At 43.4% G+C, this 24,122-nt stretch overlaps 1 protein-coding gene and 1 non-coding gene across 2 annotated transcripts; both read left to right on the top strand.

Moving 5' to 3' along the window:
• On the top strand, nucleotides 1-23,943 carry LOC127928669 (paired amphipathic helix protein Sin3a-like). Its single transcript, XM_052515861.1, is given in 22 exon segments — nucleotides 1-212; nucleotides 1,648-1,852; nucleotides 2,058-2,237; nucleotides 3,074-3,180; nucleotides 3,409-3,733; nucleotides 5,577-5,828; nucleotides 8,462-8,614; nucleotides 8,960-9,097; nucleotides 9,713-9,814; nucleotides 10,020-10,138; nucleotides 10,898-11,108; nucleotides 11,383-11,499; nucleotides 11,616-11,854; nucleotides 11,992-12,175; nucleotides 13,940-14,294; nucleotides 14,297-14,533; nucleotides 15,794-15,963; nucleotides 16,185-16,358; nucleotides 16,601-16,693; nucleotides 16,807-16,901; nucleotides 19,617-19,821; nucleotides 21,085-23,943. Coding segments are annotated over 21 exon segments (3,873 nt in total). The 5' UTR covers nucleotides 1-212; nucleotides 1,648-1,669; the 3' UTR covers nucleotides 21,319-23,943.
• LOC127928677 (small nucleolar RNA U109) lies at nucleotides 10,223-10,360 on the top strand. Its single transcript, XR_008131780.1, has one exon. It is a non-coding gene; the product is annotated as a small nucleolar RNA U109 (small nucleolar RNA).
• Nucleotides 23,944-24,122: the final 179 nt, after the last annotated feature.

Raw genomic sequence — 24,122 nt, 5'->3', positions numbered from 1 at the left:
CGCCCTCATTGGAACCACGCCTCTGTTCAAGGAGCGTACTAGCCACAGGGATTGTTGTTAGCGGGTTTGCTAGCAGGGGCAGTTCTTCTTTGACATTTCAATTGGAATATGCACCCTCAATCTTGATACGGTTTAACTGGCGAATTTTTGTCATTTGACTGAGAAAATCCAAATTTGGTTCGACAAGTTGTTATTGGTCTCAGTCAGTTGAGGTGAGTTTTATCTCTCAAGCTAACGTTAGCTCGCTAACTAAGCCCATTTGAAGCAAAACTAAATGGCGCTAGCTACGTGCTGTTACAGCAAGTTGCTACATAACCTTGTCAGACAGATGCATAAATACATCTCAGAAAATGTTCTTTCTGCTGGCAGACTGAGTCTTTAAACATTAACGATGCTTGCTTTAGCATGTCGAAATGTCGCTAATGTTCGCTGGCTAATGTGTTTTTGACGATTAGCTAGCTACAGTAGTTCCATGAGCTAGTGAACAGCATCGTACAACAGTAGTTGGCTAGCTAAACATTTAGATAGGATTCGGACAAATTAACGACTGTAACTAGCTAATCGTGAAAAACACATTTATCCAGCGAAAAACAGTATTTGCTACAGTATTGAGATAATGTTAGCAAGGACAGTTGTTGTGCTACCTAACGTTAGTCGAATCACTGGGTTTCATGATGATGACGTTCGACCATGGCTGGTTAGCGTAAAGCCACAATGTGTTGCTAGCAGTAGCTTACTAAAAAGACCACCGGGAAGTCAACCACCCCTTGTTAGCTAACGTTAACTGAAATCTATTTTTTAATTGAAATTTTCGTTATTACGATAGCTAAGGCTAACGCGTTAGTTAAAAATGAAAAGGCAAATAGTTAACAGTACTCTGCACATTATTTGACCTGACACGCTCGTACATTTAGCCACACAAGTTCGGGCGCGCACGACTCCGCTAGCAGTGGATGGCGTCAGGCCCTCTCTTGGCAGAGGGGGAGGGGAATGGGCAGGTCTTATGGCTGGTTTAGAAGCTAACCGCTAGCCAGTTAACATCTCACTGTTAGCTTGTGGATTGTCTTTGGGACATGTCGCCACCGCTAAATAAGAAATATACATTTAATTGGATTAGACTTATGGATGTGTTCCCTAGCCATATTCCATATGTTGGTTTACCATCTTGAGTGATCAGAGTAACGTTACTTCCGAGTTATCTTAGCAAGCACGCTAGCTAGATAAATGGTTGAATAACGTTGTCCAGTCGGTATCTTGCCAATGCGTCCCTCGTCCCTACACACTATAGTTAGCTACATAGTAATCTATGTATTGTCCACTAAAGCAGTCAATGTGAATTCTAGCTCATATATATTCTGGTCAAACGTCCTTCTTTGTGACGTACTGAATTCTCCAGCCTTGTTGGGGGCTACCACTCTCCCTCCAAAGTGATCACAATAACGTTCATATCACTTAAAAAAAAATATATATATATAGCCACTAGTTGTGGGTGAGACAGAGACTGGAGAATCCCATAAATGTGTGCCAGAGTCTGAAATGTGCTAAATGAATGTATGCAACTTGAAATTCGCAGTTGTGTCAGGGTGACTATCGATTTATCAATCTAATATGCTTAAATGTTAACTGTGTTGTACCTGTGCCTCCTAGCTCTTTTGAGTATGAATATACAATGAAGCGGCGTGTGGAGGATCAGGAACCAGTATTTGCGTCCCAGCAGCAGCGTCGCCCCCCAGTCCCAGGTACTGCGGAGGGCTTCCAGCACCGCGTCCTAGCCCCAGCCGTGTACGAGGCCGTCACCGACAACATGCAGCCTTCCCCCGGCATCCAATACTCCATCCCCCAGGGTTACCAGGTATGGGACCTGTTGCCCTATCTCTTTAATCTAGATGAGAGCGTGTTGCACAGAAAATAATAATTTTGCTAGATTCTACAATGCATTCATTTATAAGTGCCAATTAACCAGCAAACTGTAGTTTCTGTATTTGCCTTTTTCAATGCTTTGTTTACTATTTTACCACGGGCATAATGCTGATATTTGACTGATTCTTGTCCTCCAGGTTCCCACAATGCCCCAGAACTCCAGTGGCCATGGACATGCCTCTAGTCCCGCTGCACTTGTCGGGCCCCACCCCCACAGTCCAGCTGTCCAATCACAGGGGGCTGCGGTGGTCCAGAGCCATGCCCATCCTTTGGCCCCTATGGCCCCCTCACAGGGTGCCCAGTTCCAGCGACTTAAGGTGCATTTTTCATATGTATACATTTTATTGAATGTACAAAAGAGATCAAAATAAGCACATGTAGTAAATACAGAATAAAGTGGAGGTATGATGGACTCAATTAGGACCTGTTGATTTCAAAGCATGGTAGATAATAGGGCTGGGAGTTGCCAGGGATACAATATCATCACCATACTTAGGTACCGATATGTATTGCGATTCTATATGTATTCTGTCATTGAATTGCTATTCCACGTTACAAACATTGCTCACTGTATGACTGCTGCAGAGGGACGAGCCATGGGAAAATTAGTTTTGATCAGTCATGGAAATACAAGTGCTGAAAACAAGCTATGAAGGAGAAGTACTGGAGTATAGGGATCCAGAATGGAGCAGCGGTCTAAGGCACTGCATCACTACAGACCCGGGTTCCATTCCGGGCTGTATCACCACCAGCCGTGATCGGAGTCCCATAGGGTGGTGCACAATTAGCCCAGCATCTTCCTGGTTAGGGGAGGGTTTGGATGGGGTAGGCCGTCATTGTAAATTAAGAATTTGTTCTTAGCTGACTTGCCTAGTTAAATAAGGGTTGAATACCTTTTTTTAAGGTGGTTCAGCCAACTAGTGCAAAAATAATATTGGGATATTGTCAAAATGATAGGGATATTATTTTGGATGATATATCCTACGTCTAACTGTATTGAGCCCCCCCATCACTAGTAGATAATACAGCAATGAGACTAGTCAACAATTAAAGTATGGAGCTCATTGGGATGTTTTCATTATCTTGATCAATGCCCACTTCATCTCCTTATACCTTTGAGAACATTGTTTGACTGGCATAACTGTGTTTGTAGGTTGAAGATGCTCTGTCCTACTTGGACCAAGTGAAACTGCAGTTTGGGAATCAGCCTCAAGTCTACAACGACTTCCTTGACATCATGAAAGAGTTCAAGTCACAGAGGTCAGTTACAATTTAGTTTGTTTTTCTAAGCAAACACTGTAAACATCCATGTAAGTCGTGAACTCTTGCTGCAGGAAGATATTCCATGTGTTTGAGGGGATCATTTTGAGCAAGGCGAGGTGGGGAATCACTAATCTTGATCACATAATTAGTAGTTATTTGAGAAGCGAGGTGATTTGTAGATCAGTGATTATGCACAATCTTAAACACACACATTTACTTTCACAGCATCGACACTCCAGGTGTGATCAGCCGTGTCTCCCAGCTCTTCAAGGGCCACCCAGACCTCATCATGGGATTCAACACCTTCCTGCCGCCGGGCTACAAGATCGAGGTCCAGACCAACGAGCAGGTCAACGTGACCACGCCAGGACAGATCCACTACATCACCCCGCACGGCATCTCTGTCCAGAACCTCCCCGTTACGGGGCCACCCAGCCAGCCGGTGCCCCATCATCACCAGGCCCTGCAGCTGCCCAGTGGGCCCCCCACCAGCACCGCCACAGCCAGCACCGCTCTACCCACCCAGCCTACACCGGCCAAGACCAGCAAGGTTCCAGCTCACTAAGACCCCTTTCCTTTGTTGTGTCATTCTGTGCAAGAACCTCTTCTCAAGTTCTTTGTTTCTGCGTGTTTAGTTTCCTATTGGAGATTTGAACCACAAGTCATTGGCTTATTTCTTCATTTGTTATGTAAACATGTATACATTTACTTATTACTGTATAGTTGCTTATGTCAAATATAATATTCAACTGTTTTATTGTTATGTGCTGCTGTACACTACCATTCAAAAGTTTGGGGTCACTTAGAAATTTCATTGGTTTTGAAAGAAAAGCACCTTTTTTTTGTCCATTAAAATAACATAAAATTGATCAGAAACAGTGTAGACATTGTTAATGTTGTAAATGACTCTTGTAGCTGGAAACGGCTGGTTTTTAATGGAATAACTTCATAGGCGTACAGAGATCCATTATCAGCAACCATCACTCCTGTGTTCCAATGGCACGTTGTGTTAGCTAATCCAAGTTCATCATTTTAAAAGGCTAATTGGTCATTAGAAAACCCTTTTGAAATTGTTAGCACAGCTGAAAACTGTTCTGATTTAAAGAAGCAATAAAACTGTCCTGGAGCATTAGCATTTGTGGGTTCAATTACATGCTCAAAATGGCCAGAAACAAAGTACTTTCTTCTGAATCTCATCAGTCTATTCTGAGAAATGAAGGCTATTCCACGTTGGAAATTGCCAAGAAACTGAAGATCTCATACAACACTGTGTACTACTCCCTTCACAGAACAGCACAAACTGGCGCTAACCAGAATAGAAATAGGAATGGGAGGCCCCGGTGCACAACTGCGCAAGAGGACAAGTACATTAGGGTTTCTTGTTTGAGAAACAGACGCATCACAAGTCCTCAACTGGCAGCGTCATTAAATAGTACCTGTAAAACACCAGTCTCAACGTCAACAGAAGAGGCTACTCCGGGATGCTGGCCTTCTAGGCAGAGTTCCTCTGTCCAGTGTCCGTGTTCTTTTGCCCATATTAATATTTTATTTTTATTGGCCAGTCTGAGATCTGGCTTTTCCTTTCAACTCTGCCTAGAATGCCAGCATCCCGAAGTCGCCTCTTCGCTGTTGACGTTAACTAGTGTTTCGCGGGTACTATTTAATGAAGCTGCCAGTTGAGGACTTGAAGTGTCTGTTTCTCAAACTAGACACTGATGTACTTGTCCTCTTGCTCAGTTGTGCTCCGGGGCCTCCCACTCCTTCTATTCTGTTTAGAGCCATTTTGCACTGTTCTGTGAAGGGAGTCATACATAGTGTTGTACAAGATCTTCAGTTTCTTAATTTCTCACATGAAATAGCCTTCCATTCTCAGAATAACAATAGACTGACGAGATTCAGAAGAAAGGTCTTTGTTTCTGACCATTTTGAGCCTGTAATCGAGCCCACAGCATTTGCTGATGCTCCAGATACTCAACTAGTCTAAAGAAGGCCAGTTTTATTGCTTCTTTAATCAGAACGACAGTTTTCAGCTGTGCTAACATAATTGCAAAAGGGTTTTCTACTGATCAATTAGTCTTTTTGAAGTTATTAACTTGGATTAGCTAACACAACGTGCCATTGAAACACAGGAGTGATGGTTGCTGATAATGGACCTATGTAGATATTCCATAAAAAATCAGCTGTTTCCAGCTACAATAGTCATTTACAACATTAACAATGTCTACGCTGTATTAAGGCTTAATTTGATGTAATTTTAATGCACACAAAAAAAATTGCTTTTCTGTATAAAAAAAAAAACAATGACATTTCTAAGAGACCCCAAACTTTTGAATGGTAGTGTATATTTCATATTTGGGGGCAACTCATTGTCGATCTCCTTTTCCCCCCCACAGCCGATGCAGTCTCCTGCCCTGACCCCGACTAGCCAACCCAACCCATCAATCCCATCCTATGCCTCCCCACGGTCCCCCTCGGTCCAGTCCCACGCCCCGGTGAGCAGCACCCCTTCCAGCGGGCCTCCCCTGCAAAACAACCAGCCAGTGGAGTTCAACCACGCCATCAACTACGTCAACAAGATCAAGAACCGCTTCCAGGGGCAGCCCGACATCTACAAAGCCTTCTTGGAGATCCTGCACACTTACCAGGTAAAAACACAGCGCGAGAACTGCCCCATACAAAGCATTTCATTCAATAAATCTGGCTTCTTTCTGAAGGGTGATTTATTTTCAGTGTAAACAACAAGCTATAAAAAAGACAGTACACACAGAGATCTGTTCGTAACCTGGGTCACCATTCAATATGAACTTGAGGTTCCATTCCAGTGCTATAACGAAACTGCCGACGGGGCAGTGGTGCCCTTTGTGTGGTCTCCCTGGTCACTTTCTGGGAACAGGGATACAAGAACCAGAGATAATCATTGTAGAAAGAAACTTTAGAGGAAGGAAATTCAGATCATTCTGATTGTGCGCCGCCCTGGCCCAGTGTCGTCCTGGTTAGGGTTTGGACGGTGTAGGCCATCACTGTAAATAAGAATGTTAACTGACTTGCCTTGTTAAGTAAATACATATATGTAATGTTATTTACATTGACCCTATTATGTCATCCATGATTCATTCTTGGTGTAGTCTGTAACCAGTGGTCTGAAGTTCTTGGTGTAGTCTGTAACCAGTGGTTTGAAGTTCTTGATATAGTCTGTAACCAGTGGTCTGAAGTTCTTGGTATAGTCTGTAACCAGTGGTCTGAAGTTCTTGGTGTAGTCTGTAACCAGTGGTCTGAAGTTCTTGGTATAGTCTGTAACCAGTGGTCTGAAGTTCTTGGTATAGTCTGTAACCAGTGGTCTGAAGTTCTTGGTGTAGTCTGTAACCAGTGGTCTGAAGTTCTTGGTATAGTCTGTAACCAGTGGTCTGAAGTTCTTGGTGTAGTCTGTAACCAGTGGTCTGATTGAAGTTCTTGGTGTAGTCTGTAACCAGTGGTCTGATTGAAGTTATTGGTGTAGTCTGTAACCAGTGGTTTGAAGTTCTTGGTGTAGTCTGTAACCAGTGGTTTGAAGTTCTTGGTGTAGTCTGTAACCAGTGGTCTGACTGAAGTTATTGGTGTAGTCTGTAACCAGTGGTCTGAAGTTCTTGGTATAGTCTGTAACCAGTGGTCTGAAGTTCTTGGTGTAGTCTGTAACCAGTGGTCTGATTGAAGTTCTTGGTGTAGTCTGTAACCAGTGGTCTGATTGAAGTTCTTGGTATAGTCTGTAACCAGTGGTCTGATTGAAGTTCTTGGTGTAGTCTGTAACCAGTGGTCTGATTGAAGTTCTTGGTGTAGTCTGTAACCAGAGGTCTGATTGAAGTTATTGGTGTAGTCTGTAACCAGTGGTTTGAAGTTCTTGGTGTAGTCTGTAACCAGTGGTTTGAAGTTCTTGGTGTAGTCTGTAACCAGTGGTCTGACTGAAGTTATTGGTGTAGACTGTAACCAGTGGTCTGATTGAAGTTCTTGGTGTAGTCTGTAACCAGTGGTCTGATTGAAGTTCTTGGTGTAGTCTGTAACCAGTGGTCTGATTGAAGTTCTTGGTGTAGTCTGTAACCAGTGGTCTGATTGAAGTTCTTGGTGTAGTCTGTAACCAGTGGTCTGATTGAAGTTCTTGGTGTAGTCTGTAACCAGTGGTCTGATTGAAGTTCTTGGTGTAGTCTGTAACCAGTGGTCTGATTGAAGTTCTTGGTGTAGTCTGTAACCAGTGGTCTGATTGAAGTTCTTGGTGTAGTCTGTAACCAGTGGTCTGATTGAAGTTCTTGGTGTAGTCTGTAACCAGTGGTCTGATTGAAGTTCTTGGTGTAGTCTGTAACCAGTGGTCTGACTGAAGTTATTGGTGTAGTCTGTAACCAGTGGTCTGACTGAAGTTATTGGTGTAGTCTGTAACCAGTGGTCTGATTGAAGTTCTTGGTGTAGTCTGTAACCAGTGGTCTGATTGAAGTTCTTGGTGTAGTCTGTAACCAGTGGTCTGATTGAAGTTCTTGGTGTAGTCTGTAACCAGTGGTCTGACTGAAGTTCTTGGTGTAGTCTGTAACCAGTGGTCTGATTGAAGTTCTTGGTGTAGTCTGTAACCAGTGGTCTGAAGTTCTTGGTGTAGTCTGTAACCAGTGGTCTGATTGAAGTTCTTGGTGTAGTCTGTAACCAGTGGTCTGATTGAAGTTCTTGGTGTAGTCTGTAACCAGTGGTCTGATTGAAGTTCTTGGTGTAGTCTGTAACCAGTGGTCTGATTGAAGTTCTTGGTGTAGTCTGTAACCAGTGGTCTGATTGACGTTCTTGGTGTAGTCTGTAACCAGTGGTCTGATTGAAGTTCTTGGTGTAGTCTGTAACCAGTGGTCTGATTGAAGTTCTTGGTGTAGTCTGTAACCAGTGGTCTGATTGAAGTTCTTGGTGTAGTCTGTAACCAGTGGTCTGATTGAAGTTCTTGGTGTAGTCTGTAACCAGTGGTCTGATTGAAGTTCTTGGTGTAGTCTGTAACCAGTGGTCTGATTGAAGTTCTTGGTGTAGTCTGTAACCAGTGGTCTGATTGACGTTCTTGGTGTAGTCTGTAACCAGTGGTCTGATTGAAGTTCTTGGTGTAGTCTGTAACCAGTGGTCTGACTGAAGTTCTTGGTGTAGTCTGTAACCAGTGGTCTGATTGAAGTTCTTGGTGTAGTCTGTAACCAGTGGTCTGATTGAAGTTCTTGGTATAGTCTGTAACCAGTGGTCTGATTGAAGTTCTTGGTGTAGTCTGTAACCAGTGGTCTGATTGCTGCTTTTGCAGAAGGAGCAGCGAAACGCGAAGGAGGCGGGGGGGAACTACACTCCGGCATTAACAGAGCAGGAGGTGTACGCTCAGGTGGCACGGCTCTTCAAGAACCAGGAGGACCTGCTCTCGGAGTTCGGACAGTTCTTACCGGATGCCAACAGTTCAGTGGTGAGTGTTTCGCGTCCAAGCTAAAATAGTGCTCTATTGCAAGAGATAATGCTTCCTTCACCTGAGATGTTATTTCAGAATGATAGAAGTTGAGTTTAAACTATGTGAGGACATTGAATTACAAACTTGGCCACTGTCATATCGTATTGTTATTTTCATATGACTAATACCACCTGTTTTATTTACTACATCATGTGACTCAGACAGGGTGCTTGATCAAGATGCACTGATAATGCTATTCAGTTTGATGTAAAAGTTGTATGTTCTGTGCAGATCTACACAGATGTTGCCTATCTTAAACTCTCACGTTTATCTCTGATCCAGAGTTGTCCCCCTTTTCTCCAGCTGCTGAGCAAGACCACGGCCGACCGGGCGGAGTCGGTGCGCAACGACCACGGCACCACAGTCAAGAGGCAGCGGCTCAACCAGAACGGCTGTCCAATCCGGAGGCATTCTGGAGCGGGCGCAACGCCTCCCGTCAAGGTAAACTAGCGCCCTCTCATTGACAGTGTCAAGCCTTTGTATGTAAACGTTTTGGCGCCAAACCGGTGGCAGTTGTGAAAGAGTAAATAATTGAGAATAATTTCATCGTTTGACTTTTTTCAATAATTAGGTTATTTTCTCTTAAAACCATATGGTCTATCCACTAGAAGCTAATGGACAATATGGACACAGATATAACAAATGAATACTATATATTGTTTTGTTTTTAAAAAAGTTATTCAAGTATAAATTACCCAAATTACCATAGATTACCTGTTAATTACCCAAATTACTGAAGATTCCGATAGATTACCGGTAGCTTTGCAACCATAGTTGTCAGACATGCGGTTATTAAGAAACTAGTTAGCAGTAGTAACAGTTGTAATACTGTTCAGACAGCTTAGAATGGTATACTTTTGACTAGAGTGTCCCATAGATCTGTCAACACTTTAAATGTGGGATTTTACCTTATTTTTTAGCTTCTCTTATTTACTGTAGAACTGTAATATACCTCTGAGGCCTCTGTCCCTGTATCAGTTAATTGGTCTACCATGTCAGTGGTAATGTAGTCCTTATTTATAGTCCTCAATTCTTCTCTTTTCCCCACCCTTGCAGAAGAAACCCAAGATGTTGGGGAAAGACCATGCCAAGGCTGAGGCCAGCAAACACAGCATCGGCACAGAATCTCTCTTCTTGAAAAGGTCCTTCTCCATTTTTGTTTTAAACCTAATGTGAATGTTATACAATAACATAAAATGTGATCTATACGAATGACACCTATAGAAATGATTTATTCTGTTCCAACTGAACATGATTTTGAATGAATGAATTGCCTGGTTGTGATGAGATGCTGTCCCCCTTACTGTAAAGTAATTCAGCGTGTGTTGAAGTGTGTATTTACAGAGCTGCTTTCTTATCATAGGTGAGGAAAGCCCTCCGGAGCTCTGAGGCCTATGACAACTTCCTGCGGTGTCTGCTCATCTTTAACCAGGAAGTGATTTCTCGTGCAGAGCTTGTGCAGCTAGTGCTGCCATTCCTGGGGTAAGCTTTAAGCAACTATCACCTGCGCGCCAAACAACCATTTAAAAAACTTTGCACAATTTATCAGCCTGACTACAGGATGCGCTGCATAGCTGTTGCAACTACCTTCTCTGCTGTGAGGAGTGTAGACAATTCAGTCATGCTACAGCAGATGAGTAGAGTTAACAGGGCCACCAGCCTCTCAAGATCAGGCTGAGTCGGTAGTATAAAACTCTGACACTCTGAGCATGTCAAAAAGGTGTTGCTAATATGTTTGTTCTTAGGCAAAATTAATGTCCATGTTCATGATCTAAAAAGCTATAGGCATCCTTCTCTATTCCTATTATTGGCCTCCTATACATTGTCAGCTCGGGGAAGGCAGGTAGCCTAGTGGTTAGAGGCAGGTAGCCTAGTGGTTAGAGGCAGGTAGCCTAGTGGTTAGAGGCAGGTAGCCTAGTGGTTAGAGGCAGGTAGCCTAGTGGTTAGAGCGTTGGGCCAGTAACCGAAAGGTTGCTGGATCGAATCACCGAGCTGACAAGGTAAAAATATGTCGTTCTTTCCCTGAACAAGGCAGTTAACCCACTGTTCCCAGGTAGGCTGTCATTGTAAATAAGAATTTGTTTTTAACCGACTTGCCTCGTTAAATAAAGGTTAAATTAAAAATAAAATATTACATTAAAAATGGCCTTGTTCGTTAACGGCATGTGAAAATACAAGCTCTGTTATTCATCCTGATATTTTACTGCCCATCTAACACCCATTCTGGAATGTGATCTGCAGAAAATTCCCAGAGCTGTTCTCCTGGTTCAAAAACTTCCTGGGCTACAGAGAGTCCAGCCACATCGAGAGCTTTCCCAAGGAGAGGACCACAGAGGGCATGGCCATGGAGATTGACTACGCTTCCTGTAAGAGGTTGGGCTCCAGCTACAGGGCGCTACCCAAGAGCTACACACAGCCCAAGTGTACAGGGAGGACCCCACTGTGTAAAGAGGTGAGTGTAGCAGTTACTGGCAGTCAAATGTTACCCGTCAAAATCAACCAAATTGAATCATAGGATCAATAAAAACCTGAGGAATTAGTCAAATACATGTTTGTGTATTGGAAAATTAAGAGCAAAGAAAATACAATTTTAGTCACTTTTTTTGCATGAGTCATCCTGCCAGTGAAGTCGATCACATGGGGTTTAATTGGTTAGTACTGAGATGTTGTTCATCTTGGCAAGTGACTGAATTAGAGCAGAGTTTTAACAGTATGGTCCATTTCAGGTCCTGAATGACACGTGGGTGTCGTTCCCTTCGTGGTCAGAGGATTCCACCTTTGTCAGCTCCAAGAAGACCCAGTATGAGGAGCATATTTACAGATGTGAGGACGAGCGCTTCGAGGTGAGACTTTCCCCCCCTCTCATGGGAGTTATATTCTAATAGTACAAACCAAAGTATGCTGATGTCAGTACATCACTTCAGACAGGACATTTTCCATACTCTTCTTCTCCCTGCAGCTGGACGTGGTGCTGGAGACCAACCTGGCCACCATAAGAGCTCTGGAGGCCGTACAGAGGAGGCTGTCGCGCATGACGGCCGAGGAACAGGTCAAGTTCCGGCTGGACAACACCATGGGCGGCTGCTCCGAGGTCATCCACCGCAAGGCCATCCAGAGGATATACGGCGACAAGGCCGCTGACATCATCGACGGGCTCAAGAGGAACCCGGCTGTGTCCGTCCCTATAGTACTCAAGAGGTGTGATATGAAGAGGTTGTGTGATCGACAGTAAATGTAAATTAGAGTCATGTAAAGCGGCCTAAGCAACAGCTTCCAGAGAACATGTTGCTGTCCCATGTTAACCACGGTATGTGTTCTGATTGACCTCGTTCCAGGTTAAAGATGAAGGAAGAAGAATGGAGGGAAGCCCAGAGAGGATTCAACAAGATCTGGAGGGAGCAGAATGAGAAGTATTACCTCAAGTCCCTGGACCACCAAGGCATCAACTTCAAGCAGAATGACACCAAGGTGTTCCGCTCAAAGACCTTGCTCAATGAGATTGAGACCATATACGATGAGGTAAGAGGCAGTGATATACCACTTACTTGATCTGATCCATGTGTTAATATCTCCCAAGTATTGATTAAAGCTTTTTTAATATATATATATATACAGTGCCTTGCGAAAGTATTCGGCCCCCTTGAACTTTGCGACCTTTTGCCACATTTCAGGCTTCAAACATAAATATATAAAACTGTATTTTTTTGTGAAGAATCAACAACAAGTGGGACACAATCATGAAGTGGAACGACATTTATTGGATATTTCAAACTTTTTTAACAAATCAAAAACTGAAAAATTGGGTGTGCAAAATTATTCAGCCCCCTTAAGTTAATACTTTGTAGCGCCACCTTTTGCTGCGATTACAGCTGTAAGTCGCTTGGGGTATGTCTCTATCAGTTTTGCACATCGAGAGACTGACATTTTTTCCCATTCCTCCTTGCAAAACAGCTCGAGCTCAGTGAGGTTGGATGGGGAGCATTTGTGAACAGCAGTTTTCAGTTCTTTCCACAGATTCTCGATTGGATTCAGGTCTGGACTTTGACTTGGCCATTCTAACACCTGGATATGTTTATTTTTGAACCATTCCATTGTAGATTTTGCTTTATGTTTTGGATCATTGTCTTGTTGGAAGACAAATCTCCGTCCCAGTCTCAGGTCTTTTGCAAACTCCATCAGGTTTTCTTCCAGAATGGTCCTGTATTTTGGCTCCATCCATCTTCCCATCAATTTTAACCATCTTCCCTGTCCCTGCTGAAGAAAAGCAGGCCCAAACCATGATGCTGCCACCACCATGTTTGACAGTGGGTATGGTGTGTTCAGGGTGATGAGCTGTGTTGCTTTTACGCCAAACATAACGTTTTGCATTGTTGCCAAAAAGTTCCATTTTGGTTTCATCTGACCAGAGCACCTTCTTCCACATGTTTGGTGTGTCTCCCAGGTGGCTTGTGGCAAACCTTAAACAACACTTTTTATGGATATGTTTAAGAAATGGCTTTCTTCTTGCCACTCTTCCATAAAGGCCAGATTTGTGCAATATACGACTGATTGTTGTCCTATGGACAGAGTCTCCCACCTCAGCTGTAGATCTCTGTAGTTCATCCAGAGTGATCATGGGCCTCTTGGCTGCATCTCTGATCAGTCTTCTCCTTGTATGAGCTGAACGTTTAGAGGGACGGCCAGGTCTTTGTAGATTTGCAGTGGTCTGATACTCCTTCCATTTCAATATTATCGCTTGCACAGTGCTCCTTGGGATGTTTAAAGCTTGGGAAATCTTTTTGTATCCAAATCCGGCTTTAAACTTCTTCACAACAGTATATTGGACCTGCCTGGTGTGTTCCTTGTTCTTCATTATGCTCTCTGCGCTTTTAACGGACCTCTGAGACTATCACAGTACAGGTGCATTTATACGGAGACTTGATTACACACAGGTGGATTGTATTTATCATCATTAGTCATTTAGGTCAACATTGGATCATTCAGAGATCCTCACTGAACTTCTGGAGAGAGTTTGCTGCACTGAAAGTAAAGGGGCTGAATAATTTTACACGCCCAATTTTTCAGTTTTTGATTTGTTAAAAAAGTTTGAAATATCCAATAAATGTCGTTCCACTTCATGATTGTGTCCCACTTGTTGTTGATTCTTCACAAAAAAAATACAGTTTTATATCTTTATGTTTGAAGCCTGAAATGTGGCAAAAGGTCACAAAGTTCAAGGGGGCCGAATACTTTCGCAAGGCACTGTAAGCTACTCTAACCTGTATTTTTTTTGCCTCCATTTAGCGACAGGAACAGGCTTCCGAGGACACGGCCCCCGTGCCTGGCGGGCCCCACATGACCCTGACCTACCAGGACAGCCAGATCCTGGAGGACGCCGCCGCGCTCATCATCCACCACGTCAAGAGGCAGGTCGGCATCCAGAAGGAGGACAAGTACAAGATCAAACAGGTCATCCACCACTTTATCCCAGACATGCTGTTCGCCCGGCGCGGGGAGCTGTCGGATGTAGAGGAAGAGGAAGACGAGGAGGAGGAGGAGGAAGAAGACGAAACCGGGCCAGATGAAGACGGGTCAAAGAAGCACAACGGGTTGGCTGGCAGTGGTGGCTCCGCTAAGTCTAAGCTGCTATTCGGCAACACGGGGCACAGAAACTGCGTGGCCTAGACGACGTCTACAACCTCTACTACGTCAACAACAACTGGTACATCTTCCAGCGCCTGCATCAGATCCTCTGTTTGCGGTTGTTGCGCATCTACGGGCAGGCAGAGAGGCAGATCGAGGAGGACTGCAGGGAACGGGAGTGGGAGAGGGAGGTGCTGGGTGTCAAACGGGATAAGAGTGAGAATCCTGCCGTCCAGCTGAGACTAAAGGAGCCCAGTAAGTCCAGACAACCTTTAAAACCAAACTGCAGCACGCTATGAACCCACTGACCATTAAGGTTTAGATCAAAAGATCACACATTTTTTTTTGCACCCAGTTTAACATTTTTCTATGGAGAAAATGTACTTTACCTTCATCATGCAGTTTTCTATCTGCAAAGCTTTTCCTCTGAAAGTCTGTCACGTTGTTTTTACTTTCATATCTGAAAAAAATGTACATGTACAGTACATGCTAACGTCTCCAGAAGAATGTTTTTTGACAACGTCAATGGTCCCAACACAGACCTTTGTTCCAATTAAACATAGATACCCTTCCTATCATCTACACCACAACCAGGGGGAGATATACCCTCCAGATGTTTTCCTAATCTCAATAGGCTAGCCGGGATCATGACAACTGTCTGTATTTTTAAATCTTCTGATTTCAACACGTTTTGCCAATGTATGGCTCATTCATGCCTAAGACACCCTCTGCAACCTCCCCCTAAGCGGAGAAAGCCACACAATCCTTACATTCAATGCTTCAAATATTGTGAGCTGCGCTCGTTTCTTTCATAGTGGACGGGCACTTGTGAAGCAACACAGGTTAACTATAAATGCTTCGTTATTTTGATAACTGAGAATAAATCAAATACATCGGTCAAATCAATGCATCAGATCAGACGTTAGTCAGAAGTTCTCCTACTAATAACAGATGAGGGTGAGACATTAGTTACATAACAATTCCTAAATAACATCCTTATAGCCCATAGTGTCATACTATGAAGTGGACGTTGTTGTACACACCATCTCTCATTTCACCAGGCTATGTTTTGCCATAATGATCTGATCACACTGTGCTACAAGGGATGTACATTAAGAATCCTACAGCAACCTTACCTGGGCCACATTCAGTAGCCAAACGTTGCCGAACGAAATGCCACCAATAGTCCGTTGTATCCTTATTCTAATGTAGGCTACATGTCAGAAAGGCATGTTTGTTCCACATAGAGTATATCTATCTGAACTTTTCAAAACGTTGCATCTTGCTGAACGCACCTCTGATGTTGATTGGCAGGTGGAATGATGTCTAATGAGGTTGCAAGGTAAAAGTGGGAGGCGGGATCAGGGCAGCAGAACAATGAACTGATACACATGTAACTTAAACAGTTTTTCGGGACCCCTTTTGACTGGTGAACGCTACTTTCAAAAACCACTTGTTGAAAGTCTACAAAACATCTGTACTATTACTTTAAATCCTGACCGTCTCCTTTTCCAGTGGACATTGAAGTGGAGGACTACTACTCTGCCTTCCTGGAGATGGTGCGGAACCTCCTGGACGGTAACATGGAGCCCACCCAGTACGAGGACTCCCTCAGGGAGATGTTCACCATCCACGCCTACACTGCCTTCACCATGGACAAGCTCATCCAGAGCATTGTCAGACAGGTCAGTACAGTCTTTTCCCTCCGTTAGGTCCCAGACGGCGAGAAAAAGCCAACCTTGAGGAACATCTAGGTGCCAAAATTGTCAACTGAAATCAGTTGAGGACAATCTCTTTCAGGCGGTGGGGGGGGCTAAATGGGGGCCCACCCGGCCTAAACACTGATAACTTTGATGGCTGACTTAATGACTGTGCTCACACCTGGTGTTGTGGTTCCTATCACCAGCTCCAGCACATTGTGAGTGATGAGCTCTGCGTGCGCGTGACAGACCTCTACCTGAGCCAGAGCACCAACAAGGCCACCGGCGGCACCCTGTCCACCCAGGCCTCCAGAGCGACCGCCGAGGGGGCATACCAGCGCAAGGCGGAGCAGCTCATGTCCGACGAGAACTGCTTCAAGGTACGGTATGGGTGGGTGGATGGCTGTCCCACCTGGAATGTTATTGTGTCTCAGGAAAATACTTTGAGTTGCATTTGAACTTTCATGTGTTCTCTCTCCAGCTCTCTGGTTTTCTCTCTCGCTTTCGTTTTGTTCTTCTGTCCCCATTTTGTTCTTCTGTCCCCCCTGGTACGTTCTCTCTGACCTTTGCTGTCTTGTCTTGTTGGTTGTCTTGTTGTTTGACTGGTTTGTTTGTGGTCCAGCTGATGTTTGTGAAGAGCCAAGGCAGCGTGACCCTGACCCTGGAGCTGCTTGACACGGAGGAGGAGAACTCGGACGAACCCGCTGAGACAGAGGTGTGTGTTTGTTAGTGTGTATGGCAGGCAGTCGCCACATGACATTTAGAACAGATTCAGATGAGTCAGGTTCTTGTGTTGTGACGGTAGTTCTCTTCTGGTTCTTTAAACAGCGGTGGTGCGACTACGTGGGACGCTACCTGAACTCGGACTCAGCGTCTCCAGAGCTGCGCGAGCACCTGGCCCAAAAGCCTGTGTTCCTCCCCAGGTGAGGCCTCTGGCTGTGTCTCCCCCGTCTGCACAGCTAACAGCATCTACCCTAAAGGCTCTCTAAGACAGGCCATGGTACTGTTTCACAAGCCAAAACCAGCTGACAAAAAAACAAAAACGACTCATTTTGAGAATGAGTGCAAGTCCATCTCCCTCTCGACGTGCAGGTCAGTTCCAGGTCAGTGTTTTTTGCACAAACCAAACTTTCAGGGCTTTCTCCCCGTAGCCTCAAACTAAATGGGGCTCCGAGACTTATCCACGAAGCACTTGTTTTGAAAAACTCTGCCAATAGTGATGAACACAAACACCAGTTGAACTACAAGTGCACTAGGTCATTTTTGTGTTTGCTTTCCTCAGAAAAGTAGGCCTAAGTGCTAAAAAAAAAATATATATATGTTTAGTAGAAATGCTGACGGTGCCTGTCCTGTTTTTGTTAGAGAGAATGTAATTGGCTGTCTACTCGAAAAGCAACTTGTTTCCCTCCATTTCTGCCCCCTGCCTTTATCTCTGAAAGATTGCACTTTACCCTGCCATCTTTTTAAATAGACTCATTATTTATCCATTTATTCACACTTTTTGTTTTGTTTTACGGGGCCCTTTTATTTATGAATATTGCAATTTTTATATTATATTAGTAGGATAGTATTTATTTCAACTTTCCCACTCAACAGACTAGTCATCAAATCATTGGGTAAAAAAATAAAAAATATTTCGTTAGATTTTTTTTATTGTGAGAATAAGGCTACAATAGTGGTTTGATATAAACTGAAAGGAGGAAGAAGAAGAAGAAGCAGTGAACAGGAGTTGACGTTTCACATTGCGTCTGTATGTAAGGGAAGGAAGTATTTTTATACCATGGAGCATATTAGTGTTCTATTGTACAATCATTTCCTCTGTTGGAGGAGAAGCATTTGGTTGAGCAGAAATTCTATATGTACAGTGTCCTTAATTGCATTGTCACGACGGCCATTTTTTTTTTGTTGTGGCATTGGTGACAGGCAAAAGACCCCTTTTAGTCGGTCTAGAAAAGGATTCAGATAAAATCATTTTTCTTTTTTATCAGCTGCCCTGTGTTTCCTGTAATTGTATTCATAGGGAAAACATTCTGTATGTGACTTCTTCTAATCACTGTTTAGATACATGTAAATGTTGTACGGATTGAGATTTGGGGTGTTCAGCATACTCTATTATAATGTGTAAAACAATTTAAGGATACAGTGCACTCCCGTTGCAATCTTTTTGTTGTGGGTGAGGTTTTTATACGAGTTGACCAAGACTAGTGCTGATAACTCATGAAAACCTGGTCAAGCACGGCATCTGCAACACTTGTACAAAAGAGAAGGGGCTTGTGAATAAAATGGTCTGAATTATATGCTCAAATGTTGGTGTATTTCTTTCCAGACGTCTCTCTGAGCATTGCATGGAAGGGTGGTTGGGTTCTCTATTAAGCCCTGAGATGAGTGTTGCACATCAAGCCTGTCTGTCTTTGGTTTTCAGTGCTTGTTGCCATTTTTCAAAAAGGGTGTCCATAATGTATCATATACATTTCAATGGGCTGGAAGGACCCGTGCAAAACAGGAACAAAAAAATTGGCGTCAGCCCCCCTTTTGTTTTATTTTACCCATTGCATATATTTGCTACTTGTCTTGACTGGATATGATTTATCAGTGATCTCACCCACATTTAGTCTGTTTCTCATATCAAGAATATGAGAGGTTGGTACAAAAGTCAATAGGCATGATTCTCTTATTTTCCACCCCTAAAAGTACCTTCAAACAGCAGTGACAACCAGCAGGTTGTCTTTTCAGTTCAACGTTATCCTCATTGCATGGTCATAACTGCTCTGTACATTGTCAGTGGAAGTACTGTATGTGCACATCAAAGTATCCTTCAACCCATATCCTGGCTTGTTAACCCTTTTGGCGGCAATGTGTAAAAAAACAAATGAAATGTCCTTTCTCCCATTTCTATTGGAAATTGGCTACTCTAACTGCAATGTCCTAAGTGGCATTGACAAAATATGCTTCACGGTTTCAGTCCTCGCTCACCTCTACCCTGTGTGGTAAGTACACATTTAAACCTTTCATTAAAGCGGGGTGAATAATAATTGCATTTTTAATGCTTGCAAAATCATTTTAAAATCTGGATTCAATTTGATTGACCAAAATATTGTTTGCCAAGGATATTAAAGACTAACAAGAGAATCAACATATGAATGTCAAACGGAAGTGCACTGTACAGGAATACTGCTGCTACTGCAATAGAGCCTACCCTTCCCCTAATCATTTGTGTCCCAGTTAAACTCTTATTGGGTGAGTTGCTATGCATGGGTATATCAAGACAAATCTTTACAGGGACGGCCCGCTCAAATTTCGCACATTTTCTGATCTATTAAAATTGTTAACTTTGAGTCGGAAATGGAAAACATTGGCCTAAATGACTGAGTGTTGTGACCTCTAAATAGCATTAGCGTTGGCCTGTTATTTGGGAACCATGTGTCCTGTCATTTAGCTATAACTTTACACATCCTGTGCTCAACCAATGTTACAAATGGTATGGATATAGTGCATTGCAGTCTTAAGTACTCGCATGATTTGACCGAAATTTGCGTAAACTGTCCTTGTAAACTGAATTGCTATGTGGGAAGAGGGCACAGGTAAGCACGGTGTTACTGGCTCTGGTCTAATGCCAATCTTTCTCCTCTTCCAATCAGGAACCTCCGGCGGATCCGGAAGTGCCAGAGAGGGTGGGAGCAGCTGCAGCAGGCGAAGGCGGCTACGGGGACGTCGGAGAAGTCCCACAGCGCTGAGGACCTGAAGATGGAGTGCATGTTCAAACTCAACTCGTACAAGATGGTGTACGTCTTCAAGTCGGAGGACTACATGTACAGACGCACTGCGTTGACCCGGGCTCATCAGGTAGGCAACACCACCGACCAATGTTCCCGAAAAGAATGTGGGCCACTGAGCAAATCTCAGGTCTGCTGAACGTAAATTTGAACTTTTCTGGAAATTCTGTGCAACTTCCAGCACGTGTTTACTGTGAACACTGAGGCTGTACTCCCTTTAAGTTTTAACAGTGGCCAAGTAGGCTACTGTGGCTATTTGATCGGAAACAATGGCTAAAATGGATCCCATACCGTTTTAACATGGAAATAGCTGTTCTATCATTCAGCCTACAGTAGTAGCCAATGTGTGGTGTTCAATGTAGGTCTACATTCTATGAGACTTTAAAAACAACATGTGGGCTTGTCATTAACCTGTTAATACACTTGACTGAAAATGTTGTTTGATGCAAGAAACCACTTTACAAACTAAAATGCATGAATATTCTCATACCATTACTACAGAGAATCAGACTAATGCCCTCTGCCTATTGGCTACTTTGCTTATTCAAGCCTGTCTCAAAATACAACACAGTCCCTTTAAGACAGTCTCTTTACCTGACTCACTTTTAAAAGAAGTCTAGAAATGCACACATTTTGTGCTCTTGTAAGAAGCAATCACTCCCCTATTGCTGACTACAAATGATCCATAACTGGGCTAATAACTCACTGACTAGCAAAGGGTATGAACAAAATGTGCAACCGTGGCTACATGCAGGGAATAGTCTAGAACAGAGGTCACCAACCTTTTCTGAGTCCCAGTCACTTTCTGAGTCAAGATGCAATCTGAGATCTACCGCTCAGATTTTTTTTTAAACATGACTTAAGTAAGTCTATGCAACATTAACCAACATGAGACAATTAAAAGACACAACTAACAATAAACTGAATTCATCAATGTTCAGTATTTTAAATTGTAAAGTCATGTCTTGCTACAACAAATGTTCCCATTTTGGGCGGTAAAACTCGATAAAGTATTCAATAATCAAGGCATTAGAATGTACTGTAGGCCACCGAAATACAGCTCCTTCCACAAAAACATGTACCCAGGGGGACCTGGCTACTATTTCTATTTGGCTGGCAAGTAATGTGCTGGCAAGTAATGTGCTGGCAAGTAATGTACATGTGGAAAAGACTGAAGATATTGGAATATGTAAAGATATTGGAATATGTCATATTATGAAATAATTTAGAGAAACATAATGGCCGCTTACTGACGTTTCAACCAACATGGTGTTGGTCAGAGTGCTGATATGATCTTCACTACAGCTAACCCCGGTGTCCCTCCCTTCCCCAGTCCCACCAGAGAGTCCACACTCGCCTGCACCGCCGCTTCCAAGGCTTGGTGGACACCTGGGCCAAGGAACACGTGACCAGCGACATGGCCACCGACACCCGCAAGTGGCTGATGGGAGAGCGTCGCGAGGGTCTGTTGCCGTGCACCACCACCCGGGATCCCCAGGTCCTCTATTACCTGAAAATCAACAGATACCATGTGACGTATCATGGCAGCTCGTCAGGGGCACCTTAGCTCAACCCGGGTGACGAGATGACAGGAGTGTATTACTTGTCGTCATTTTAATACATCAGTTTGGCAGCAAATTGCTGGATTCTGGAAACTGCCGGATTACTTTATATTTGTTTTTATAAGGACTTTTTAAATGGACCCTCCCTATCTTTGCAGCACAAAAAAGCCAAATTTCCTATGTGGCCACCAACCAGTTGTCCATCAGCCCCTGAACCCCCACCCACCCCTACCGGCCTGTCTTATGCCCCCTTTGAATACAGCAGAAGACGTGCTGCGACCGAATACTCTGAGTGCAAGAAAGGAAGCCGTTGTCGTGAAACAGCTATTGATCCTCGGCTGGACTGATCCTCAGACTGATGGATACTGTTGAGAGCCACGCAGAAAGAGCCATACAGAATGCTTGGCCTTCTCTCCCCTGTTTTGAAGCAATATACACCCATTGAAGTGGTTGAGGAGCACCACACCATCTGGTGTACAGGTCTCTAGTTTAACTGCTAAGGGGAACCACACAAGTCTCTCACAACCACTGTGAGTAGGAAGACTAGCATACAGGCATGGACTATGAACATGTATTTTATCCAGACCACAAGATGGCTTTTGGATTTTGTATAATTGTAAAGCCTGTGAATGTTTTTTTCAGTGGTACAGGTATGTGTACTATGTGTCCACAACATCTCTGGCAGCCGTGGTGTAGTTATTGGGCAGATTTCTGCGAAAATACCAGGTTTTCCCCCAGTCAGTCAAGTATAGTAACATCAGACTACCCACATACTGCTGATTTTGTAAATAGCTTGTTGATAGTCGTCCTTTTTGTCCGAGATGTGCATTGATGTGTACCCTAACAGACTTAGTTTAGACCTCGGGTCAAAAGTTGCTGAAGAGAAATAGCCTATATTGAAAATGCTCAAATTTTAACAACTGTTTTTACCAAAGGAACTTTATTAGAGCCTTTTTCCTTTGTGTTCTGTTTCTTTCGTGTTATGTCATGTAAGCCTTCATTTAGCAAAGTATAACGTTTTCATTGTCTTGAAATGGATCATTTTATACAAAATGTTTCAAGACCTTATTTGTCTATCTGGTTTTTCACTCAAGTCATTGGCACCAGTTCCCATTCGGAATTTCTGAACAATGAATGTAGCCTAGAAACTATTTACGCTTTCCCTGTACATAATGTAAACGGTTTGTACCCCTAAACCAATTCTCCAGTAATATATCCATTAGAATGTCTGGATCAGTCATCAAATATGGAACCGCTGATTCCATAAATCCACGTCGTCTTATTGTGGTCGGGATGATAGTTGCCATTGGTAACAGGCAGGTTGTTGCGTGTTAAGATTCCCACTTGGATCACAGGTTCCTCCTCCGGGGCCACAGTAGAGGGATCAGTCATGCCACCAACTCCACAGGACCAATCAGCCACATGCAGCATCCCCATCTCTACTTTCTGGTAAATGTCACTTTAAACATGACTCAGAGACGTAAGACTCCGAGACGTAAGACTCCCGAGTCTGTTTCTGAAGCACAATCATGTTCCATTAAAATCAATCCAGATGAGATGTGGTTCTGCCTACTTTACAAGGTATTGATAATGTCTCCATCTAAAAGAGAATGGTGGTAATGGCCCCCCCAATGATAAACAGCACTGTTTTATACTGTCATGTTGTACACTTTCAGAAGGTGCAGGTGTAGACACATGTATACAATGATTTGTGAAATTGTATTCTGATCGCCAAATCTGGTCCATGTCCATAATAAGATCCACATTGACAACCATATGAGTATATGTGAATGTATACCATTCAACCGCTACAATTGAATCATCAACAACCAAGCAACAAGCACACTGCATTTGACATGCGATTCCTTTCTCTTTTTCTTGTAAAAAGTCCTGTCCCCAGAAAGGTTGCGCCTGTAGTGTTTTGGGTTGGTGGTAATACTTCCATTTTCCCAGTGTTTCATCATCGAATTAATTTGAGTTTCATTTTGTCTAACCACATGTCACACCACTCGGTACCTCTTCAGGCCTGACCAGAACCTTCTCATCTGGCTCTGTTTCTGTCCAGCATAGCCTGTAAATTCTGGATGTTAATTCTGATCTCACATGAGAACCTGGGCATTCCGATTTACATGAACAAATGTAAACAAAAACACTTTGGCTACGGACATCAACCAGATCCTCAGATCCACTTGACTGAAGTCTTGCTCCTACACTACCGATGGAACGATCTCATGGAATAGATCCAAGCCACTACACCAGGGAATACTGTGGGGAGAGTTGTGTGTGTGTGTGAAGTTGAACTGCCACCAATTGATCTGGAAGGAGGACATTTTAACAACCCAAATAGGACCAGTTTCCCCATCAACGTTTGGCCCCACAAGGCGACTCTGTCAGTGCTGTAACCAGCTAAAGACAATCTCTGGACTGTTTCTATCTTTAGACTGATTTTCATTTTTCTATTTACTGTGTTGAACATGGAGGACGACCGGGCAGCTGAATTGTATATACAAACTACAAAGACTACATTTGTAGACCATTTTCTGTGTCCCTTTGTCACCTCTTCTTTGACTTCTATGATGTTGTGTAGTATGGTGTTTGGCATTAAACTCTGATTTGAATAGACTGAAGAAGCCTTGTCCATAGTTTAATTTATTTTAAACCTCTAGGTGGCGCTCAAGTTGCTTGAACAAGAGAAACCGTCTGCATCTGTTCTGATTGGGCAAATCTTTGATGCTCCTTTTTGGTTTCTTGTTGTTGCAGTGACATTTCTGCATGTTAAAGCAATCGGTCACCTAAACTTGGAAAGAAG

Source organism: Oncorhynchus keta, unplaced genomic scaffold (genome assembly GCF_023373465.1).
Source record: "Oncorhynchus keta strain PuntledgeMale-10-30-2019 unplaced genomic scaffold, Oket_V2 Un_scaffold_3208_pilon_pilon, whole genome shotgun sequence".
NCBI lineage: Eukaryota > Metazoa > Chordata > Actinopteri > Salmoniformes > Salmonidae > Oncorhynchus > Oncorhynchus keta.
Note: the sequence above shows the minus strand (reverse complement) of the source record. Positions and strands in the feature narration are given on the sequence as shown.